The following is a 21,862-nucleotide window of genomic DNA, read 5'->3' as shown; positions in this document are numbered from 1 at the left end:
CCGTTCAGGTTGCAGAGTCACACTGCTCAAGGTGGTGGCAGGTCCCGAGACGGCGGCCAAGACTGGTTGGCTTTAAGCACCTACTGTGTGCAAGCCTCTGTGGCAGGAGAGGCTCACAAAAGAGGTGGCATGAAAGCTGGCAGATGGGGGTCAGCGGCCAGAGGGGTCCAGGCAGGAGTGGCAGTGTGGGCAAAGGTACAGAGGTCAGAAGTGAGGTTTGGGCACCTGCAGCGTCCGGCAGGGATGCTGGCCCGTGCCCATCCATCTCCTTCCGGATCTTTCCCTCCTTGGGGGTGGGAGCTGTGTGGCTGATCTTGGGGCTGGCTCAGTGTTAAAGGCAAGCCCCCTCCAGGTTGCCTTCTGTACTCGGGGAAACGCCACATCCCCTGAGGGCACCTCAGCGGTCAAGAGGTCTTTGACAGAGACCCAGAGTGGCAGAAGCTGGAGACCCTTCCTTCCCCCTGAGCTTTAGCATCTGGACACCTGCCTGTCCCAAGGGACTGTTTCAGGGACCTGGATGTGCCGGGCATCCCCAGGTGGAGGTCCAAAGTTCATGGGGATTCTGGGAATAGAAATCCACCCCCTCTCCACCACCGTGCTACCCCGTGGAGTGGTCCCTTCCTTGCCCCTGCTGACCCTGGACCCACCGTCTTTGGGTGGAAGCCCCCTGGGTTAGTGGCTTCCCCTAAAGCCTTCCCCTCTGCCTCCCTCATGCTTTGGGGAGGATATAGGAATGGCTGCCATTAACACTTTAGAGAGAATTAGTTGTGTTAACAGTTGTCCTCTCCTCACCCCCTCCCTGATAGAAGATCTCTCCTGCTGGGTAGCCACATCTTGAGATGGCAATTCCCCAGAGTACCTGGGACTTCTTGGAAAGCTCTGATCACGGGACTTTTGGGCTCTCCTGGGGGGCACAGGGTGCTGCTTCCAAGTTCTGACCTGGAGCGTGCTAGGCTTCTCTCAGTTTCCTGGAAGGACCGTCTGGGGTCCAGGCTTCAACGGGCCCTTGGAGGAGGGGGTGGGGGCACACCTCTGATTCCTACTCTCGTGGCTTTCAAACTTGGGAGTCTCCAAAGGCCCTGCCCAGGTCTCCTGAGTCACTGCAGGACAGTGCCTGGGCCCCTGGGAATCCACAGAGCAGGTACCTGGGGTGGGGATGGGGCTGAGGATGGCCACGACCACCAGGCCACAAAGAGTGGACCCCACCTGCAGAGTGCCCACCAGCCTCAGCCACTCACTTGGCCCTGCCTTCCCAGAGCCCTCCGGGCCAGGTGGGCCCAGGTGTGAGCGCCCCCCCCCGACCCCCATGGGAGGGCAGGCGGTATCCTAGGAGGTCTGCTGAGTTTTTCACCCAAATGCAAACTCCTCCAAAGGTCAGGGTCTCCGGCTTAGCCTGTCACCTGACTGAGGGTCAGTGGTACTGCTGCTTCAAGAGGGCGGTGGACCCTGGTCCCCACCCCAGCACCTGCAGCCATTGCCTCTCCATCCCCCTTCCCATGAATTTGTGATGGCTATAGGAGTCCCCTGAAGAAGGGGGAGCCTACCGACTTCGAGCTTTTAGCCAGTGTCAGGTGACAGATGCCCTCAGTCACCCCAGGAGGTCCGACTCCCGGCCCGGCCCCTCCCTCGGTCTTCACTGCAGATAGCCACATCTCCGAAGTGGAAGCTTAGCACAGAAGTAACAGCTGAGGAGTGTGTGGTTATGCCTGGAGGGCTTGGCTCCGTGGTCTTTGACGCCCATGGCCGCCTGTTGACCACCGACTTGCTCAATGCACTCTGCCCCTGCAAGTGGCTAAGGCAGACCCCAGCCCACTAGAGGCAGGGAGGCAGGTCCCCTGGCCTCGTGACCCTCCAGGAAGGCAGCGGGGCTGGGAAGCCCAGCTGTCAGCCACCCTGTGCTCTGGCCCAGGGGAACTCAACCGGCATCCTGGGGCTTGTGAGGGGCACCAGAGACCTCAGCTGGCCCCGTTCTCAGGGAGCGTGGCTTCAGCCTGGCCCCCACGCCGGCACCCCAGCCTCCGCCTGGGGCCACCGCACACAGTGGGTCTGGCTTCATTAGCAGAACCTTCATACTTGTCACCGCTTTCCCTGCAGAGCAGGTGTTTACAGCTAGTAGGGGGGAGTGAGGCTGGCTAGGAAGCCCCCTGCCCTCCACGGTCGACCACCGTTCTCTCAGCAGCCCGGCCTTGAGCCTGTTTGGTATACTGGGCCCCATGGGGTGCTGGCTCCCCATTCATAGACGAGGGCCCCCTGGGGCGGGGTGGGGGCACGGCTAGAGAGGCTCTGGGTAGAGGCAGACGCACACGTGAGGAAGTGGGTGGCGAGAGCTGGCTGCCGGCAGCCCCTGGAAAGATCCGTCCAGGGCCGTGTGGCAGGGACGGCGTCGCGGGCTCGGGGACCTGCCTCCCACCGTTTCCTCTCAGTTTGGTCGTTGATGAGCGGAAACTACGCAGTTACTGGAAATGAGCGGTCCGGGGCACGGGGGAGAAGTCAGAATTCTGAGTGTGCTTGTTTTTCCCGGACGGCTTTTCAGTAAGATGCTGAGCGATGCGGGGTGGAGGGGGCCAAGATGTAGGCTGTGGACCCGGGTGTATTTCCACCTCCCCGGGCCTCTGTCCCCATGGACACTGGGGGCCGGGGAGGGAACACCTCGGACCCTCTGCCCCAGCGCCAGGGGTCCTCCACCCACCGGTCAGGGACCTTAGCCACAGCTGGTCCCAGCTCCCAGGGCAGCCCCACTGGGGCAGGGGGGGACCTTCCCTGCCTCCCCCCAGCAGTGGTGGGCACCAGGGCGGCAGCCCCTGAATGGCCAAGCGAGGACCAGGCGCAGGAGCCCAGGTGGGGGGGGGGGTGTCCCATCATCCACACGGGGCCAGGGCACCTCCCAGGAGTCCAGGGTCTAGCCCAACGCAGGGAGTCAAGAGCTGGCAGTGGGCAGCAGCCCTCCCAGAGCCGGTGGGCCCTGGGAACTGGGAATGGAAGCAGGTCGGCAGCCCCAAGTTTCCAGAAGTCCTGGCCGTCAGGAGCTGTAGAGTCTGAGCTAGTTACCAGGGCTGGACTTTTCCTTCGGGACCCAGTGTAGGTCCTTCCAGTGCCTTGTCCCCACTGGCCGGGAGTGGTGCCGGGGCATCCAGCCATGTGGCTGTGGGCTGCTCGCTCACCCGTCTGCCCTTTGGCGTGACAGACACCGGGCCTCTGTGAATGCGAACCCTGCAAAGCTCCAGGCATGAGAACACGCCGCCATTGTGGTCTGTCTCTTCCACTTCGTTTTTAACCCGGCACTTTGCGCGGAGAGAATGGGGGCCTGTTACGCAGCGGCGTGGCCCCAGTGGGACATGTTGGGTAGTTGGACTCTGCACTGGAGCCCATTCTCGGGCCCTCGGGGCCTCATCCAGAAAGGTTTCCCCAAGACCAGCCCCCGGCACACGATTTGGATGAGGTTGACTGGGATTTGGGGGAGGAATTGCAAGGTACGGAAGGTGTGGGGCCTGTCCCCAGACCCAAATATTCCCCAACCCCCAGCTCAGGCATTCCTAGAACCCTGCTGCCCCGGGTGCCCCCCAAGGCATGATGCTGCAGCCCCCGTCCCGGGCCCCTCCCTCCCCATGCGGCCCCTCACGGGCTGGGGCTGCACTCTGGGCCCCTCAAGGATGAATGGCTGAGTGCCCAGGTGCCTCCCTGCCTCACCCCTGAGGCCAGGACCCCGCAGTCCTGTGTTTGTGGGGGGCCCTTTCCGGGGAGTGAGCCAGGGCCTACTGGGAGGCAATGGGGGCTCGGCTGGTGGGAGTTGGGAGCCAAGTACTCTCTTGTGAACAGCCCCCCTGCCTATTTCTGGCCGGGAGAAAGGGGCTAGTGACAGTTGCTGCATGGGGGTGGCCCTGCCCCAGCCAGCACGCCCCTGCAGCCGGGTGAGTTTCTAGGGAGTGCAGGGAGAATGTGGGCAGTGTCCGGCAGCCCTGCCTCCTTTGTCTGCCCAGCGCCAATGCCTCCTCCACCTAGGAGGCCGCCAGGGGCCACGGGTGGCTTCAGGGAACACTGTCCCTCATCCACTGGTGCTGGGGGACAGTGAGGTGGGCCCAGGGCCTGCGTGGCCCGCGGCTGGGTGGCCAGAACCAGCCGGGGACCCACCTCTCAGCCCTCACTCGCCCAGAGCCCACCCCCCAAATGAGGGTTTTAGGTTTCAGGTGGAGCTTGTCGGGAAATGAAGGTACCTTGTCCGGCTTCCCCACCCCCACCCCCACCCCTGCCCCAGGTCTGGGGAGATCAGATGGTCAGGTGTGAAATCCAGGTTGCAGGGGTCGGGGGTGGGGGGTGAGGTGGGGGGGCAGGACCACACCCTCCCCCCTCTGTCCCAGGGAGCCCCTCCTGCCTCCTCAGTTGCCTGGGGGCTGGCGGGGGAGGCCTCCTCCTTCTCTGACAGTCCGCGGGTGGCCGGTGGCTTGTTCCCCCAAATCTTTGCATCCTGCGGGTGTGACCTGAGCCAGGGTTCTCTCACCTGTAAAGTGGCCCTGGAGCCTGGCCAGGGTTGCCCAGGAGACAGGGACAAGAAGCTGGACACTGGGCAGGCTCAGGCATTGTCATGTCTCCCCCCACCACTGTGTCCTTGGCGAGGACAGCCAGATGGGACCGAGGCTGTCCGAGCGTCAGCCCTCCCCGGCAGAGTGGGCACTTGGGTCCCCTCCCCACCATCCCCGAGGGGCAGCACCTGCCCCAAGAGCTGATGTGGGAAGTTGCCAGAATCCTGTCTGGCTCCGGTGTGCTGAGGCCGGGCCTGCAGTAGTTGCCAGCACCAATTGTGCTACGGATTGAGCCTGCCTGGCCTGTACTGCCCACTGCTTCCTCCCTGTAGCCCACTGGCCTTGGGGGGTGCAGGCTGAGGTCTGCCCTGCCTGGAGCAGGAGCCCCGAGGGGCCTGTGGGGAGCCACAGCCTCCCTGGTGAGGCCTAGGGGTTCACCTGCAAAATTCACTAGGGGCCGCTTGGGGTGGCCACAGAGTCCAGAGGAAGACACCCAGGCCTAGCCTTGTCCCCACCTAGTGGCTCTGTCTTTTGGAGGGACTGGGTAGAAAATTGTCCTGGGATAGAGCAAGGTGGGGGGCTCAGCGATCCCTTCCCACCCTCTCCTGGCAGCCTGTGAGGGTCTTGGGTGACCAACAAGCAGCAGTTCCCAGGAGACCCCCTCAGGTTGCCGGTCCAGGCCTTTCCAGAACCTTATCCCTCCATCAGGTGCACCCCTCCCCGTGGGCTGGCCAGCTGTGCCAGCTTCTGCTGGGCACCTCCGGGAAGTCACACGCCCCTGCCCCAGCTTCTCCATCCCCCATGTTCGGTGCTTGGGCTGGTCGCCTTGCAGCCACTGGAGTGAAAGCGAGCAGCTCCCGTGAGGTGGGAACAGTGGGTGACAAGGGGCGGTGGCCAGCATTGTTTCCCGCGGTGGGAAAGGTGGCTTCCTGCGCACAGGGTCCCGCCAGGCTCCCACACAAAGGGCTTCCCCGGCTCCCCCGGCCCCTCCAGCCCCGGAGCCGAGGAAGGAAGTGGTGGCTCTCACTGCATGTTCTCTTCCCGGCGACTTTCAGACCATCTGAAGATGTGACCCAGGAAGGGGTCAGAGGCTGGGGGGAGCAGGAAAGCCTGGACCCCAGCTCAGAGCCCGCCCCATGGCAGGCCTGGGCTTGCTCCTCACCCCTGTTCCCCCACCCCCAGCTTGGTTTCCTCCTGCCCGCTGCTGCCCACTGGCCGAGATTGGGGCAGGGGTCTGCGTGCACCAGTCCCCTGCCTGGACTCCCAGCTTCCTTACAGCCCCGACAAGCCATGGCCCTCCTTGACGGAGGCCCTGGGGGTCGGACACAGGCCCCTTGTGGCTTTGAGCCGTCCCTGCCCCTGCCCAACGGCCGCAGAGCCCGGGGCTGGAGGGGGGAGCGTGGCTCAGGAAGGGGGTGGGAAGGGCTCCTCGGAGCTGGGTCCCAGCCCTGGGCCAGGTGGAACCGCAGGCAGCCGTTGGAGCATGACCCACCTGCAGCCCCCCGTCCCTGGCTTGGGGGCCCCAACGGCAGGCAGGGCTGGCAGCGCCTGAGATTCACCTTGGCGTTTCCCCCCCGACGGCCTGTGCACCACGTTCCCTGCCACGAGGCGGGGAAGGAAGAGGGAAGCAGAAAGGAGCGGGTAGGCAGCGAGGTTGGAAGAGGGGCCAGCTTTCTGGTGCCCCCCCGCCCCCACATTATTCGACCGGGGATGCCCCAGTGGAGTCCTCAGGCAGGTGTTTGAACAAAGGCTCCTGGTGAGTGTGAAGGAGCCTGGGAACTTTACACCAGGTAGTTTTTTGTCTGAGGGGCCTTGGGAAGGATGCTTAGGGGAGGTGAGGAGAAGGGGCTGGTAGGAGGATGCGCCGGTTCTCATGTGGTTCTCATGTGTTCCCCCAGGCCGACTGCTCCGACTTCCCGGTAGGAAAGGGCTCCCCGCCCCCGCCCCCACCCCGCCTGCTGTGTGCACGTCATCCCTTACAGCCGGAAGGCAGGGAGGCACCTGCAGGGATTTGGTGGCACTTGAACTGGCCTTTGCCGGAGAGAGGGGCTGAAGTCCCCGGGCCCCTCTCCTCCTGGGAACCCTGGCTGGGGCAGAGCTGGGCTTGTGGTCCCCCAGGCTGTGCTCCCCAACCCCTCCACCACTGCCCAGTGGCACTCAAGAGGATTCCAGTCCCACTCTGTCACCGTCCTTTCCACCGCTGGCTCCGTCTTCTTGCCCAGGACACTGCTCCCCCCAGGGCTTGAGCTGCCTGAGACTAGGTGGGCCTGCCCACGGAGCGGTGGTCCCTGGTCTCCTGCCCAGTGTAGCAGGTTGGGCAGGAGACAGCAGGCCTAACTGAGCATTTGCGTCATCCACGGGGTTTGGCACTGGGAAGGGGGCAGGGGCCATCCAGTCTGGCATCCGTTGAGGTGTGGTCAGCAGTCCCCAAACCCCGGATGCTCTCTCCTGGGCAGAAGATCAGTTGGGGGGCGTCGCTGTGGGGGTCAGTGTTGGAGTTGGGGGTCATGCACCCCATCCCAGCAAGATGCACGTGGGTGGGAGGGGGCCCCTGGCTGTGGCGGGCAGGACCCTGAGACCCAGCCACCATGGTGAAGGGCTCCCAGGCAGGACAGAGCCGCAGTTCCCCAGGGAGCACGTGACTGAGAGGTATTTTGGGGGCTCTTCTTTCCTCCTGACGAGGAGGTGACTCCTTTTCTTGCCCCATGAGGAACCACTCTGCTGTCTGGGGAACTCTGGACTTTGGTGGTGGCGAGAAGCCAGGCCTGTCCTCCACCTGGACTCCCAGGGCCTTGGGTGGGTGGGACAGGGCAGTGGTGAGGGCTGGGGCTGCACAGCCCCTCCCTGCACCACCCTGGGACCCCTGGGAACCCCCCCCCCAGCTGTGTCCCCGAGGCCAGTCGTGCCCTGACAAAGCTGTTCCTAAGCAGGTGCCCAGTGTTTTCTGACACAGTGCCCAGCATCTGTGAGTCATGTCCAGCCTTGGCTGGATCGCGGGTGCCTTCCACCCAGCATACGGATTCACTTGGTGACAGCCCTGTTGTGGCAGCTGGCACACACCCCTGTGCTCCATTAGCCCACTGCACTGATGGGAAACTGAGGTTGGGAGAGCATTGCCAGTGGAGCAGCAGGATCAAGGGTCCCACTCTGAGGCCCTGCCCACACCCCTCCTCCACCCCTAGAAGTCCCTCTGGTTGAACCATTTTCTCCCGTCTTGTCTGTGGACCCCTAGAAGCGCCTCCCCTGGAGTGTCTCAGGGTTCCACTGCCCTCCCCCCCACCAACTAGCTCCTCTGGTTGGTTAGGGTACAGGATGCCTACCGCCCGGCTGGGCCTCCCCCTGTGTCCCTCTGTCCTTCTCCAACTTGATTGGAAGCTCTCTGAGGGCAGGACCAAGAAGACCCCTTCTCTGTTCTATCCCCCGCCCCAGGCCTCCCCCTGCTTCCTCATTTTGGGGCACAGGGAGCTGTCATCTGTCCCCTGGGATGGCAGATGGCTGCTTGGCTTCGAAAGGAAAAAATGCACAATCTAGAATCCGTCCTGGTGACAGGTCGCGGATGCATGCTTTACTCACATTTCTGTGGAGTGGCGCTGGCCAGAGGAGTGGAGCGGCATGGTGGAAAGACTCAGTTCAGGGAACAAAGCCCAGGGCGGGCACTGCGGGCAGCAGGCAGAGGGGCCTGTGGGGCAGTGCTGGCACTGGATGGAAGCTGTCCCGTCCCTGCAGCTCCAGCCTGCCTCCCCTCACCTGTCCTTACCTGCGTGGGGCAGCTCTCCCACAGCCCCTGCCATCTGGAGCAGGAGCCAGTGCACAGAGAAAATGAGCAAGTGAAACCCCTCGGGGCCACTGTCTCTCGGCAGAGAACAGCCAGGGCACCGAGTGGCTGGGGCTCCAGCCTCCGGGCAGGGACAGCTCAGGGCGGTCTTGGGGAGCTGTGGGAAAGCTGCCTTTCCAGCCTCATCTCTGAGGGGGTCTCCACACCCCTGCAGGAGGCTGGGGGGATGCAGGGGGAGGAGGTGATGGGTGTCTGTCCCCGGGGAGCCCCTGCCATGTGGCCTCTGAGCTCTAGCCAGGTGGAGAGCCAGGTGCAAGCAGGTGGGTGCAGCTTGAGCAGGAGCCCGGCACCTGGGGAGGGCAGGCTCCAAGCAGCTGGCGGAAGGCACGGCCTACGGGGTGGTCCTGAAGCTGCTGCTCCTGCCTAAGGCCCCCAGCACTGAGCCCCTTCCCAGCTGGGCTCAGAGGTCCCCGTGGCTTCAGGCCACCCCCAAGGCTTCCCCGCAGGGCACCTGCCACAACCATCCCACCTCCACGGCCATCCTTCCCTGGATGGCCTGCCTGCCCCTGGGCCGTGGGGTGCCGGGGGTGGAGGCAGGAGGGACCGGGTGGGCAGCGTGCCTTCATGGCCGTGGCGGCCAGGCCGGCGGGATGGGAGGACAATGGGCCCTCTCAGGGCCGCCGCCTCCCCCGCGCGGGCGCCTCCTTGGGGCGTCCGGCCCCTGCCCCGCCCCACCCGCCCAAGCAGCTGCCGCCGCGTCCCTCCCCCAGCGCACCTGCTCCCGGCCGCCCTTTGCCCGCCCGCCGAAGCCTGATTTACTGGGTGCCGGCCCTATTCGCTGGTCCACAGCGTTAGCTGGCGGATTCTCCCGCAATCTTCCATGCTGGGGGTATGTCCAGAGTGGGGGTCGGGGCCCCAGGGGTGTTTGCAGGGCCTGGACTGTGTCTGGTTGGGACCCCTGATTCATCTGGGAGCACCCAGAAGGTCAGCCCCCCAGGGTGCGCTCACCAGGGGCCGCTCGGAGCGTCCCTCGTGGGACTGCTCCGTGGAGCTCTGGGGGGGCCTGGGGTGGACCCCCCCACCCCCGAAGCCTGCTCACCCTGGTGGGAGGTGTCTCCCTCCCCTCGCAGGGAGGGGCCCAGAGTGTGTAACCCAGAGGTGTGAACCGGGCTGGCTCTGGAGCTGGGGCTTGGCTGCTGCGGTACCCTCATTCCAGCCCCCAACTCCCCCCCCCACCCCCGCGACTGTCAGCGGCTGGGAAAGAAAAGAGCCTTTTCTCCAGACGAGATTGGGGGCCAAGCTGCGCTGACAATGGGGGGCATTGATAGGGAGGGGAGGTGCAGCCGCCACTGCTGGAAGCCCCGCCCCCCCCCCCCCCCCGGACTCCCCGCAGCCACTTGAACCGGTCTGTAACTGACCCACCCCCGGGGGGGGGGGGTAACGGGGGAGGGACTCTGGGTCCGAGTGGCTGCACAGGCACCCCCAGAGGGACAGCCACGGGACCCAGCCGCCTGCCCCCAGCCTGCTGTGGCTGGCCCTCTTCCCGAGGGGCGGCTGGGAGCCCTGAGTGAGGCTGGCTCCCAGATATCTCCCCGGGGGCCCCTCCCAGGGCAGGGGGGCGATTTGTTTTCTTTAAGCCACTTGGTTTGGGGCTTTTGGCTTCTGGCAACAGATGGTGGGGCCGCGTGGGCATTTTGCGCCCTCCCCGTCCACCCTTTCCACGCAGCAGCCCCAGATAAAAGCCTTCGGGGAAGACAGATGTCCCCGAACCGCCAGAACAGAGCTGGGGGGAGGTGACGGAGGGGGCCAGCTGTGAGAACACCCGGGCCCCCAAACTGCTGCCCCTCTCTAGGCTGGGCTGGTGTAGCCCCTGCACCGGCACGAGAGAAGCAGTCGGGGTAGGTGGGCTGGCTTTTCTTGGGGTCGGGGAGTGGGGTACCCGGCGTGGCCCCAGCCTCAGCGCTGGTACCAGGGGTGGGGCCAGCTCTGCAGAGTGTGACCTCCCCCTTTCTGTGCAGGCGACTCGCGGTGGTCCTTGGTGGGAGAGGGCCACCTTGGTGGAGAGGGCCAGCCAGGGCACAGAGCTGTGGAGGGGTGTGGGCCGGGCGGGGGGCAGCCCTCCCAGGCTGCCGGTGGGGGCCACGCCAGGCCGTGCTCTGCCTCAGAGGCCCCGTGGCTGGGAAGCGCACAGCCCGGCTCGTCCCAGAGCCTTTCGTCAAGCTCTCCTGGGAGGACAGGGCCCCGCAGTGACCCAGGGCTGTGGTTTATGGCCCGGGCTCCAGAAGCTGGGCCAACAGGTGGCCGTGCTGGGGGGAGGCTTCTGGGGTCCCCGCAGGCCCTCCCAGACTCAGCTGCACCTGGCCTCCGTGTTCTGGGGGAGGAGACGCCACCTGCAGCCCACCTGAACCACCTTACAAAGAGCCAGGCATGGCCCTTGCAGCACCTCGGCTCCCCACCCCCGGCAGAAAAGCAGGTGCCCCTGTCCGGCTGTCTGTCCTAAAGGCTGGAGAAGCAGCTGGGGAGGGTGGGGGGTGGGGGGCGACCCTGCCCTGCCTCTCCTGTGGGACCCCCCGGTGCGAGACCTTCCAACAGAAAGCGTCTGCGTTGGAAAGGAAACCAGAAGCAAATTCATCCGAGTGGCTTCAGTCCTTTCCACATCTTCTGCGCGTGTTAATACTTGGAAGGAAAAAACCACGGACTCCTTCATTGCCTCAATAATGCGCCTTCGTTGCAGAGATTAAATAAATGGGGGGGAAAGGCGGACAGGCCCAGAGCAGAATTGCCCCCCAATACGGTCTGGGTTGTCCCCGCTCAGCCCTTGGTCGTGAGTGTGGACGTGGACACCCGTTTGAGTTTGAAATCCAGTGGTGGGGGTGGGGGGGCTGCCAGGCCTTGTAGCCTTGGCCCATGCCCCGTTAAGCCACATCCTCATTTCTTGTGTTTTCGTGGAGGTGGAGTCCCGTTCCGTGGAATCACCCTCTGAGGTGGACGGTCTGGAGGCATTTCACGCCTGCACACGTCCGCTCAGCCGTCACCTCCAGCCAGGCCCCCTAACACCGCTGTCGCTCCGGGGGGTCCCGCACCCCTCCCGCAGTCCCGCCGTCTTAGTTCTGGGGCGGCACCCGGTCGTGGCTGTGGCTGTGGGCCCCTGGCCAGCACTCTGTGGGAGTCAGCTGCACGGCCAGGTGCTCCCGGGGGCCAAGTGGCCACAGTGGGCAGCGGAGGGGCAGGACCCAACCGCCCGGCCTCTCTGCCCGACAGTTGCAGTGCGGCCTTCGGGGGCCGCCGGTGTCAGGCACCCAACCCCTGCCTGAGCGCACCCTGCAAGAACGCGGGCACCTGCCAGGCCCTGGAGCGCGGCGGCCTTGTGGACTACAGCTGCACCTGCCGCCTCGGCTTCTCAGGCCCGCTCTGCCTGACCCCCCGCGACCACGCCTGCCTTGCCAACCCCTGCCGCAACGGGGGTTCCTGCGACCTGCTCACACTCTCCGAGTACAAGTGCCGCTGCCCCCCGGGCTGGTCAGGTGAGGGCAGCGGGCAGGGGCCCACCTCCCCGGGGGTCTCGGCTGGGGTCCAGGGGTGGGCAGGCGGTGCCCCTGCTAGCGGCCCATGTCCCGCGATTGCTTGGCACATGCATGCAGAGGCTGGGGGCAATCCAGGGATTTCTCTGGGTTCCCCTCCGCCTGGAGGTCCTCGGGGTTGGGTCTGCACTGCCCAGATCCCCCACCCCTGGCTCTCCCTGGGACCGTGAAGGAGGGGGGTCTGTGTCAGCCTGCTCCAGGAGCACACAGGTCCTCGGTGGGGGGCCCGGTGGCACGCAGCCTGGGAAGTGGCTGGATGTGCTTCACATCTGCTCACCACGGACTGTGTCCTTAGCCCTGCTGTGCCCCCTCCTGGCCCCCCCCCCACCTGTAGGGGGTGGTCCTTTCCAGGGTGGCTCATGGGGGCTGAATGGGGTCATGGCAGCCCAGCCCCAGCCAGGCTGATGGGCTCAGAGGCCAGCCCCTTGGGTCTGGGGGGGGGCCGGGGTGACCCCGTTGTCCCCCTCCCCAGGGAAGACGTGCCAGCAGGCCGACCCCTGTGCCTCCAACCCCTGTGCCAATGGCGGCCACTGCCTGCCCTTCGAGGCCACCTACATCTGCCACTGCCCATCCGGCTTCCACGGCCCCACCTGCAAGCAGGATGTCAACGAGTGCAGCCAGGGCACGGGGCCCTGCCTCCACGGGGGCACCTGCCACAACGAGGTCGGCTCCTACCGCTGCACCTGCCGCCCCACGCACACCGGTCCACACTGCGAGCTGCCCTACGTGCCCTGCAGCCCCTCGCCCTGCCAGAACGGGGGTACCTGCCGCCCCACGGGGGACACTACCCACGAGTGTGCCTGCCTGCCAGGTACTGCCCGCCCTGCACCACCCACCCACACCGGCCACACGGGCCACACCACGCCCCTCGTGCCAGCTCCCTCAGTCACATGGGCCGTGCAACAACCCCAGTACCAGCTCCCCTAGCCTCGCATGCCATGCCATGTCCCTCTGTACCAGCTCCCTCAGTCACTCAGACCGTGCAACAACCCCACTGCCAGCTCCCCCAGCCTCGCATGCCATGCCATGTCCCTCTATACCAGCTCCCTCAGTCACACGGGCCGTGAAACAACCCCACTACCAGCTCCCCCAGCCTCACATGCCATGCCGCGCCCCCCTGTACCAGTTCCCTCAGCCACAGGCCACATCCCCCTCTACCTACTCTCTCAGCCACGTGGAGCCACGTCACATCCTCCATACCACCTCCTACAGCTGCACAGGCCACACCGCTTGCCCACACTGGAACCCATAGCTGGGCAGGCCACATCTCTGCCGCATGTGTGACCCACTGTCCCATACCACATCCTCCACTCTGGCTCCATCGTGCTGGCCACCCCTCCACCCTGCACCCGCCACCCTCCCTCACCTGCCACACCGTCCATGTCTGTTGCCCACCCAGGCTGCACACACCTTGTTTGGGCTACACCCCCAGACTGGTCCCTGCTGCCCGCTCACCCCAGCCCTCCACGTGTGGATGGTGGGAGGCCCTGAGGGAGAGACAGGGGGTGTGGGGAGGGTGTCACTCAGAGAGGGGAGGAGGCCCAGGGAGGGCTGGCATTGGGGGGCTGGTGCAACAGAGTGGGCCCTGCGGGGAAGATGGGGTGTTCTACAGGGCTGGGAATTGGAAAGGTCCCTGGGTGGGGGTGAGGACAGCCTGGAATTGGGGTGCCCACATAGATGAGAATCAGATGCCGGTCCCGGGCTCAGCCCACCTGCAGCCTTGCACATCCCCTGGCAGCACCACCTGCCCCAGCCCCCACCCCCACCTGTCCACTTCTGACTGTGGGCAGGGCCTGGGGTGTCTGCCATGGTGGGGGTGGGGTGAGGTGCTCATCGCCCCCAGGACTCCTTCCCCCTGCAGCCCCCAGAGTGGTTTCCTGGGTGAATGACCGACCCCCAACCCCCAGGCTTATCCCCCTTTCTGGGAACACCCTTTTCTGCAGCCCACGGGCCCTGAGACCCTGACCTGCTCGAAAGCCACTCACCAGCCATCCCTCCTCCCTCTCTCACCGGAAGCCACGTGCATGGCGCAAACCCTGCCCCCCTGCCTGGGGCTCCCTGTCTTACGCAACCCCGGGGCTTCCCCAGACAGCAGCCCGTGCTCCCCTATTTCACCCCCACAGGGTCCCTCCTACCTAGCCCCCACCCTGCCGTCCCCGCCAGCCCTCCTGTCCCTGCCCACAGCGCTGTCTCAGGTCAGGGCTCAGCAGTTCCATGCTGGTTTCTGTTTGAGTGAGTTCTCAAACCTATCACCGTCATGAAGAAGTTGGGAAAGCACCTGCCTTGCCCTTGGGTACCGACACGGACGGGAAGGCCCAGAGGCACGTGGTGGGGAGGGGCAGGGGTGGTGCCGGGAAGGCCAGGCTCCCCAGCCGAGCGGCTGTGACCACGCGCTGACCCGAAGGCCCCCCACCCATGCCCCACCCTGGTCGGCTGTGTAGAAGGGAAGTCAGGCGCACGCGTTTCCTGGGTGGCAGCAGGCCTGGGTGGGGACAGGTGTCCCTCCCATGCTTGGCAGCAGCAGGCTCTGAGTTCACATCCCTCCTGGGTAGCTGGGAGAACGGCAACCTCGCCTTTGGCCATGTGGGCCAGCCCTGCCCTCATCCTGAATGTGGGGGGGATGGCCTTGCACTCAAGACGAACCCACTCAGAGCTGGGGACTTCTGTCTGCCACCTCGGTAGGAGGGGTCCCGGCCGGGGCAGCAGGTGGAGATGGGGGACCGTGGGTCCAGTCCCCCAGGAGGAGCAGGCCTCAGAGGCCCTTGCAGCCCGCCTGCCACCAGAGTCTGTGCCCCCCGTCCCGTCCCCAGCTCTATCTACCACAGACCTACCTGTTTCAGATTGTGGGGTGCATCAGGCACCTCCCCAAACTAATAAGACCCACCATTCAAACTCCTGGTAGTCAAGGGCCCTTCGGAGATGCCCCTGAGGGGTCTCCTTTACATGAGACCCTCTGAGGTCCCACAGCAGGCCAGGATGTCCCGAATTTCCAGCCTCCTGCCCTCCACTCAGGGTGCCTCTTCCCCCTGCCTGGTTAGCATATGCGCTTCCCCTGCCCTCCCCTCCCCCCGCCCCCCCCACGACCCCCACCCCAGCCCCTCTGCTCAGCATGGCTGGTGGGGTGGAGGAGGCCTTCAAGAGTAGGCAGGGTTCAAAGGCACTGGGAGGGGCCTCAGTCAGCGAGCGGCTGCAGTTTGGGCTGTGGCAGGCACACCTGCTTGGGTTGATGATTGAGCCAAGCTGATAAATGGCTGAGTGGCTGCACAGCCAAGGCCATGGGGCCCGGCCAGGGTTGGGTGGGGGGGTCAGGGGGGGTGGGGAGTTGGGAACTGCTGCCCCCCTTGTTCCTGGGAAGCTGCGGCCCCATCCCTGCACTCACTCCACCTGCACGGCTGGGGTGGTCCACCTAGGTGCAGGGCCACCCCTCCTGCCAGGTCCCACCACCTCCGTTCTTTCCCCAAACCTCAGGGGCCTCAGCGGTGAGATGGGGAACCTGTGCCCATCCCACTGGGGTGTCGGAGGAGGCCCCCAGCCTGGCTTATAGGCAGCACCTGACAGAGAAGGTGACAGAACCTTCCAGAGCCATGTGCTTGTGAGGCCGTTGACCCAGCCGGCCATTTACAAGCTGCCTCCAGGGTGGGCCTGTGGCCTGTGGGCTCTAGAGACCGGGTTTGGCGACAGGAGCTGGCACAGGGGTGGGACAGGCCCAGATCCCAGGTCCTGAGAATAGATGGTGGACCCCGGGGCAGGGCTGCTGGGAGGAGAGGCTGCTGCAATTGCATGGTTCTCCCTTCCCCACCACAGGCTTCACCGGCCAGAACTGTGACGAGAACGTGGATGACTGTCCAGGCAACGGCTGCAGAAATGGGGGCACCTGTGTGGATGGCGTGAACACCTACAACTGCCGCTGCCCGCCAGAGTGGACAGGCACGGCCCAGGGAGGCGTGTGCAGCCCGGGAGGGTGGGGGCAGCCATGTTCAGCAGATGGGCTCAGAGTGACGTGGGTTGGCCCCTTCTGCCCACAACCCAGGCCCGGGGGGTCAGCACAAATACAAGGGAAGCTGGTCCGCAGGCCGTTGGCCACTCTCCCCAGGCTCAGGTTCCCTGTTGCAGGCCTGGCTAATGGCCCTCTAGCAAACCATGCCAGTCGAGCTTGTTGAGGACAGGCTGTGAGCGGGTACAGGGGGGCTGGGGTCACACCAGGCCCTGCCCATGGGGACCTGCTGTCTGCAGGGATGATGAGCAGTCCCAGAGCCTGACACAGATCCGTCCATGGTCAGCTGACGAGGCCACATCTGGGAACAGAGCAGCTCGGGCTGACGGGGGTGGCACGTGGAGCCCATGGAGTCTTCCTGGAGGTGGTGGCGTGGCAACCCACAATCGGGTGGGCAGGGTTCAGTGGGCCCCTCTGCACCCCTGCAGGACAGTACTGCACAGAGGACGTGGATGAGTGCCAGCTGATGCCCAATGCCTGCCAGAACGGGGGCACCTGCCACAATAGCCATGGTGGCTACAATTGCGTGTGTGTCAACGGCTGGACCGGTGAGGACTGTGGCGAGAACATCGACGACTGTGCCAATGCTGCCTGCTTCCACGGCGCCACCTGCCACGACCGCGTGGCCTCCTTCTACTGTGAATGTCCCCACGGCCGCACTGGTGAGCCTGCAAGGAACCGTCTGGAACAACCCGAGCGTCCGTGGGGTCGCGGCAGGGAGGCTACTCCCTGGGGAGGCGGTGGGGACCCCCGCTGATGCCCGCTGTCCCCTCAGGTCTGCTCTGCCACCTCAACGACGCCTGCATCAGCAACCCCTGCAACGAGGGCTCTAACTGCGACACCAACCCTGTCAACGGCAAAGCTATCTGCACCTGTCCCTCCGGTTACACGGGCCCGGCCTGCAGCCAGGACGTGGACGAGTGCTCGCTGGGTACACGGTGGAGGGGGCTGGAGGCTGGCAGCACAGCTGTGCACGTGGGGGTCCCGGCAGGAAGGCAGCCCCTCACCTGCACTCCGGTCCCCCGCAGGTGCCAATCCCTGTGAGCATGCAGGCAAATGCATCAACACGTTGGGCTCCTTTGAGTGCCAGTGCCTGCAGGGCTACACTGGCCCACGCTGCGAGATTGATGTCAACGAATGCATCTCAAACCCGTGTCAGAACGACGCCACCTGCTTGGACCAGATCGGAGAGTTCCAGTGCATCTGCATGCCCGGTGCGTCGGCCGTGGGGTGCAGTGGGGAGCATGAGGCAGGCCAGGCAGCATCTCGGGGGAAACTGAGGCAGTCCCGCAGGACGCAGCTAGGAACAGGGTTGCAGAAAGGCGCGTCACGCAGCTCTAGGGCTATGGGCTACGCGGGGCGCAGGGGCGGGGGTCCTGCGGATGGGCCGGGGCCCCAGCACTCACCCCTGCCAGACCTAGCAAGGGGCGCCTCTGAGGCTGCTCACTCCAACCACTCTGCTCACCTGGCACCTGGGCCCTCCCACCCCTCTCACTCTCACCGCCGCCTTCCCCCAGGCTACGAGGGCACTTACTGTGAGCTCAACACGGACGAATGTGCCAGCAGCCCCTGCCTGCATGGTGGCCGCTGCCTGGACAAGATCAACGAGTTCCTCTGCGAGTGCCCCACAGGTGAGGCCGAGGGTGGCCCATGCCCAGGCTCCGTCCCGCAGGAGCCACCCCTCCGTCCCTGAGAGCATGTGGGCAGGAGGGGGTGCCAGGGCATCGTTTGTGCCTGGTGGGTCAGCTGGGGAGGTGGGACTGCTCCAGTTCTCCCCGCTGGGCAGGCTGGGAGTTGCACTCTCCTCTACCTTGCAGGGGTGTGGTGTATGTCCTTGTCCTGCCCCAGGTCTCTCTTGTCTGTCCCGGGGCAGCAGCGGATTCTCAGACCCCCAGGGTCTGAGAGGGGCAAAGGTCCCGCCCCAGCTCTCAGGGACACTGGCAGCCCGAGGAGGGAGGCTGGTCATCCCTGGCAGAGCCATAGGCTCCTGCCCAGCCCCATGGCACACCTGCCACCTGGCAGCAAGAGAAAGGAGGGAGCTCGGGGTGTGCTCGCGTGGGGCAGCTGGAGGGTGACCACAGTACCTCTGCCGGCCTCAGGCTTCACAGGGCACCTGTGCCAGTACGACGTGGACGAGTGTGCCAGCACTCCCTGCAGGAATGGCGCCAAGTGCCTGGACGGGCCTAGTGCCTACAGCTGCGTGTGCACAGAAGGTGAGGGCAGTGTAGGGGGCCAGGGGCGGGGGGCCCAGGGCGGGCTGGGTCAGGGGCCAGGGTTGAGCCCCCTACCCTGACCCACCCTGTGCCGCAGGTTACACAGGGACCCACTGTGAGGTGGACATCGATGAGTGTGACCCCGACCCCTGCCACTACGGCACCTGCAAGGACGGCATCGCCGCCTTCACCTGCCTGTGCCGCCCGGGCTACACCGGCCACCGCTGCGAGACCAACATCAACGAGTGCCACAGCCAGCCCTGCCGCCACGGGGGCACCTGCCAGGACCGCGACAATGCCTACCTGTGCTTCTGCCTCAAGGGGACCACAGGTGGGGGCACGGGGGTGGGGCTGGCCAGGCAGGGCGGGCTGCTGAGGGGGTCCCAGGTACAGCACTGACCCCCACGTGCCCCTCCCACCCCCAGGTCCCAATTGCGAGATCAACCTGGACGACTGCGCCAGCAGCCCCTGCGACTCGGGCACCTGCCTAGACAAGATTGACGGCTACGAGTGTGCGTGTGAGCCGGGCTACACAGGTGGGCAGCCCGGGCCGGCCCTAGCTCCTTGCTCCCCGGCCCTACCCCGGGGGCTGAGGCTGCACCCAAGGATGGAGGGCGGTGATCAGTGATGGCCCCAGAGGCGACAGCAGTGCCGGCGAGGACTTTTCCAGGAGTAGCCAAACAGGAGTCTCTGTCCCGGGGTGCTGCAGCCCCAAGTTACGTCGTGCCCCCTTGTCTGGTTTCTGCCTTAGTGGGGCCTGTGGGGAGGAGTTAGTCCCCTGCAGGGTGGCAGCAGGGTAAACTGAGGCTGGAGGGCACCACGTCTGAGGCCCACCCTCTGCCGCAGGGAGCATGTGCAACATCAACATTGATGAGTGTGCCGCCAGGCCCTGCCACAACGGGGGCACCTGTGAGGACGGCATCAACGGCTTCACCTGCCGCTGTCCCGAGGGCTTCCATGATCCCACCTGCCTGTCTGAGGTCAACGAGTGCAACAGCAACCCCTGTGTCCATGGGGCCTGCCTGGACAGCCTCAACGGGTACATGCCGTGGGCCCGGGGGCACCTGCAGGGGCTTGGGCTGCATGCTCCCCTTGCGGGCAAGTCTGCTGCTGAGCCCACTCTTGGGTCCTGCTGCCACACACCGCCCTGGGCTCCGAGGCAGTCACAGAAAATGAGGCACAAGTTTTGTGCCTGCTACAGGGGGCACATATCATACAGTAACAACAGCTCGTCCACACTGTGGTACAACCAGGAGCCACCTTGCCCTCAAATTTGGCGCTGCTAACACATCACTCCCCTGCTCTGGGCTAGGTGTGGTCCCAGAGTGAACAGAATCGAGCCCTGGCCACAGCTTTGAGCTGTGTGATAGTGTTGTACCTGCTATAAACCTTAAAGATAAGGTTCTGAGGGTCAGAGTGGACCAGTGCCTCCATGTAGAGTGCAGGGTGGCAGTGCAGCTAGCCCTGCACAGCACAGCCTCGTCCGAGCCGTAGTGCTGTTGCCCCCCAGGTACAGGTGCAGCTGTGACCCTGGCTGGAGTGGCACCAACTGCGATGTCAACAACAACGAGTGCGAGTCAAACCCCTGTGTCAATGGTGGCTCTTGCAAGGACATGACCAGTGGCTACGTGTGCACATGCCGGGAGGGCTTCAGTGGTGAGAGGGGACCTTGAGGCCTGGGGTTGAGACACAGGTTAGGGGTTGAGACATAGGTTAGGGCACTGTCTATCCCATGTGACCCCTTGGCCTTTTCAGGTTGCCTGTCCTTGCCCTTGGGCCTACCCCTTTCTGGCACAGCCTTGTTTTGGTTGCCTCCCCTGGTGGGGAGCTCACTACCCATCTTGCAGAGCCCCTGGGACAAGTTTCCAGGCCTCCTGGCTTGGTCCAGGAGACAAGCCACAGGTGTGGAGCTGGGGAGCAGGCACCAGGGCCCTGCCAGCTGCCCCTGGAGAGGTGGACACTGACTGCTGCTTCCCGCTCACCCCAGGCCCAAACTGCCAGACCAACATCAACGAGTGCGCGTCCAACCCATGTCTCAACCAGGGCACGTGCATCGATGACGTTGCTGGCTACAAGTGCAACTGCCTGCTTCCCTACACAGGTAAGGGGCAGAGCTGGGGGCACGGTGGGGCCTTGGGGTGCTGGGGGTCTTTCCTGGGGCCGGGCTTGTGGGCAGAGAGATGGGTGTTGGGTCTTGTCTGCATTTGGCTCGACAGGCTCTTTCGTGGGTCCTGCTCCCTGCCCCACCCTCAGGCTGGGCCTTGTCCTGGGGAAGTGTAGTCAGGTTTAGCCAATAAAGCCATCTCACTTTCAAATCAACAGCAAAGAAAGTCTGAGCACTAGTGTGCCCTACTTTTTAGTGTGGCCATTGTCCTTGGGGAGCAGGGCAGGTAAAGCTTGCCGCATGCAGGAGCTGGCTCTGGGCCTCCACCCCCAGTGTCCGCTCTTCCGGGGCCTCTGGTGGCTCAGCCGAGCCTGCCCCTCCGCCTGCCAGGCCCGAGGGATTCCTGTGACGCGGGCGCCTCTTTGTTCAAAAAGCAACAAGGAGCCCTGTGTTTCCTGGGCGTCCCAGTCCAGCCGCCGGCCTGGCCGAGGAGAGCACGGGAAGTGGTCCCTTCTGTACGAGCAGTTGGCAGATCTATTTATTGAATTTTATTTATTAAAATATAAAAAGCCTGTATTCACCACCCCGGGCTGGGCGGGGGCTCCCTGCTGGCCCTTCCCTGACACTGGACGGCCCGTGGCCAGAGCTCTGTTTTCTTTGACCCAAGCCAGGGCCCTGGGTTTTCTCTCCTGCGTCCGGAGCGGCCGCCGAGGGGCCTGCCGCACCTGGGACGCGCCCTCGCGTCCCCGCTGGACACGGCACTATCGGAGGGCCTGGCGGGGCGGAGCCGGCCGTGTGCTGGCCTCCTTCCTGTCTGCCCGCTTCCTGCTTCCCTTTGCACAATTGTCGGAAACCCTGGCGAATTTCCTGCCTGCCCGGGTCGCCGTGGAAACCGATAGAAAGGCAGTCCCTGGAAAATGGCCTCCAGCCCACCAGGGAGATAGCGGGAGAGGAGGAAGATAACACTTCCTCACTTCCTCGGGAATCCAGCCCCGGTGGGCCATAAACAGGAAAACTCTCCATCGGGGGGTTAATGGAGAAAAAGTCACCCTGTGTGCGTGGCTGGTGGTGAAGACCCCCTCCTTGCCCGGCGGAGGGTCTGCCTGGGAGCTGGGGCTGGCAGAGAGCAGGTGCCCAGAGGGGCCGGGGGCTGCTGGACCCCACCCTGTCCTCGTTCCCAGCTGGGCCCAGAGGTGAGGGCGTGCGGGCAGAGCTGGAGCTTGTTCCAGCTGGTCTTAAGCACCTCCGTCCGTGCTCTGCTCGTTTCTCTCCCCGATTCGGGGTCCCTGTCTCCCACGGGCTCACGTGGGGTCAGGTCGAGGTGAGAGGACTGCACTCAGATGGCTGCCACCTGTGCCCCAGCCAGGCCTGGTGCTGACCCTCAGGTGGGGGGCCCCAGGATCCTCACTGTGTGTGTGTCTGCACCCCCAGGAGCGACGTGTGAGGTGGTGCTGGCCCCCTGCGCCCCCAGCCCCTGCAAGAACAGCGGCGAGTGCCAGGAGTCTGAGGACTTCGAGAGCTTCTCCTGCACCTGCCCCGTGGGCTGGCAGGGTGAGCAGGGGGACCCCAGGGCTGGCAGGGAGAGGCTATGGGGCTGGGGGCCCTGTGGCACCGGCTGCCCCAGGGCAGAGGTTAGGAGCAGGAACTGCCCAGCAGGGAGGTTCTAGAACCAAGAACT

General features: G+C 64.9%; 1 protein-coding gene across 1 annotated transcript in view; it reads left to right on the top strand.

Moving 5' to 3' along the window:
* Positions 1-21,862, top strand: part of NOTCH1 (notch receptor 1) — a 44,865-nt gene that overhangs the window by 7,181 nt on the left and 15,822 nt on the right. Inside the window, exons 3-16 of the mRNA XM_077148830.1 lie at positions 11,554-11,816; positions 12,346-12,684; positions 15,678-15,800; positions 16,296-16,529; positions 16,643-16,798; positions 16,896-17,081; positions 17,385-17,498; positions 17,967-18,080; positions 18,178-18,411; positions 18,506-18,616; positions 18,927-19,119; positions 19,591-19,736; positions 20,068-20,181; positions 21,616-21,735. Coding sequence (XP_077004945.1) covers positions 11,554-11,816; positions 12,346-12,684; positions 15,678-15,800; positions 16,296-16,529; positions 16,643-16,798; positions 16,896-17,081; positions 17,385-17,498; positions 17,967-18,080; positions 18,178-18,411; positions 18,506-18,616; positions 18,927-19,119; positions 19,591-19,736; positions 20,068-20,181; positions 21,616-21,735 — 2,447 coding nt within the window. The remainder of the gene's footprint in view (positions 1-11,553; positions 11,817-12,345; positions 12,685-15,677; positions 15,801-16,295; positions 16,530-16,642; positions 16,799-16,895; positions 17,082-17,384; positions 17,499-17,966; positions 18,081-18,177; positions 18,412-18,505; positions 18,617-18,926; positions 19,120-19,590; positions 19,737-20,067; positions 20,182-21,615; positions 21,736-21,862) is intronic.

This window comes from Tamandua tetradactyla, chromosome 2 (genome assembly GCF_023851605.1).
Source record: "Tamandua tetradactyla isolate mTamTet1 chromosome 2, mTamTet1.pri, whole genome shotgun sequence".
NCBI classification, from domain to species: domain Eukaryota; kingdom Metazoa; phylum Chordata; class Mammalia; order Pilosa; family Myrmecophagidae; genus Tamandua; species Tamandua tetradactyla.
The sequence above is the reverse complement of the archived record's forward strand: the minus strand, read 5'-3'. Positions and strand labels throughout refer to the sequence as shown.